Genomic DNA, 488 nt, shown 5'->3' with positions numbered 1-488 from the left:
GTGTGTGTGTGTGTTTGTGAGTGGGAGGAGTGGGGGAAAAGGGGGTTGACAGCCAAATAAAGTGCTTTAAGTCATTCATGTGAGTAGCTAGGTCCATGCAACAGTATCCTCAGTCTGCTGCTAAATGAATAAATCCTGGAGAGACTTGTCCTGATTTGGACTCAAATGTTCCATCTCCATTATTTTTAGCACATTGACGTTGTTCCCCGCTCTGTATCCCTCCCTGTTCCTCACAACCTCATCAAATCCCTGTCTCAGCCTTGATCCAGTCTCTTAGCTTGGTGACACGTGTGTAGACACCAGGCTTGTTCCGACGAGCACAGCCCTCACCCCAGCTCACAATGCCGGCCTGGAACCACTTCCCACTCTCCTCGAAACACACCAGGGGGCCTCCGGAGTCTCCCTGGTAAGGACGGTCAAGTGGAGAATGGTTATTAGATTGGGTTTGAATGTGAGATTTATTTTATATTTTATATTTTATATATATA

General features: G+C 46.7%; 1 protein-coding gene across 1 annotated transcript in view; it reads right to left on the bottom strand.

The window, feature by feature from the left end:
* Positions 1–6: 6 nt before the first annotated feature.
* The window catches only part of zmp:0000001114 (suppressor of tumorigenicity 14 protein homolog), a gene marked incomplete at its 5' end in the record, with an annotated part of 18755 nt that continues 18273 nt past the window's right edge, over positions 7–488 (bottom strand). Inside the window, 1 exon segment of the mRNA XM_035672207.1 lies at positions 7–403. Coding sequence (XP_035528100.1) covers positions 242–403 — 162 coding nt within the window. The 3' untranslated portion in view covers positions 7–241.

Source organism: Morone saxatilis, unplaced genomic scaffold, assembly GCF_004916995.1.
Source record: "Morone saxatilis isolate NCDOM2014 unplaced genomic scaffold, NCSU_SB_2.0 Contig24, whole genome shotgun sequence".
NCBI lineage: Eukaryota > Metazoa > Chordata > Actinopteri > Moronidae > Morone > Morone saxatilis.
Note: the sequence above shows the minus strand (reverse complement) of the source record. Positions and strands in the feature narration are given on the sequence as shown.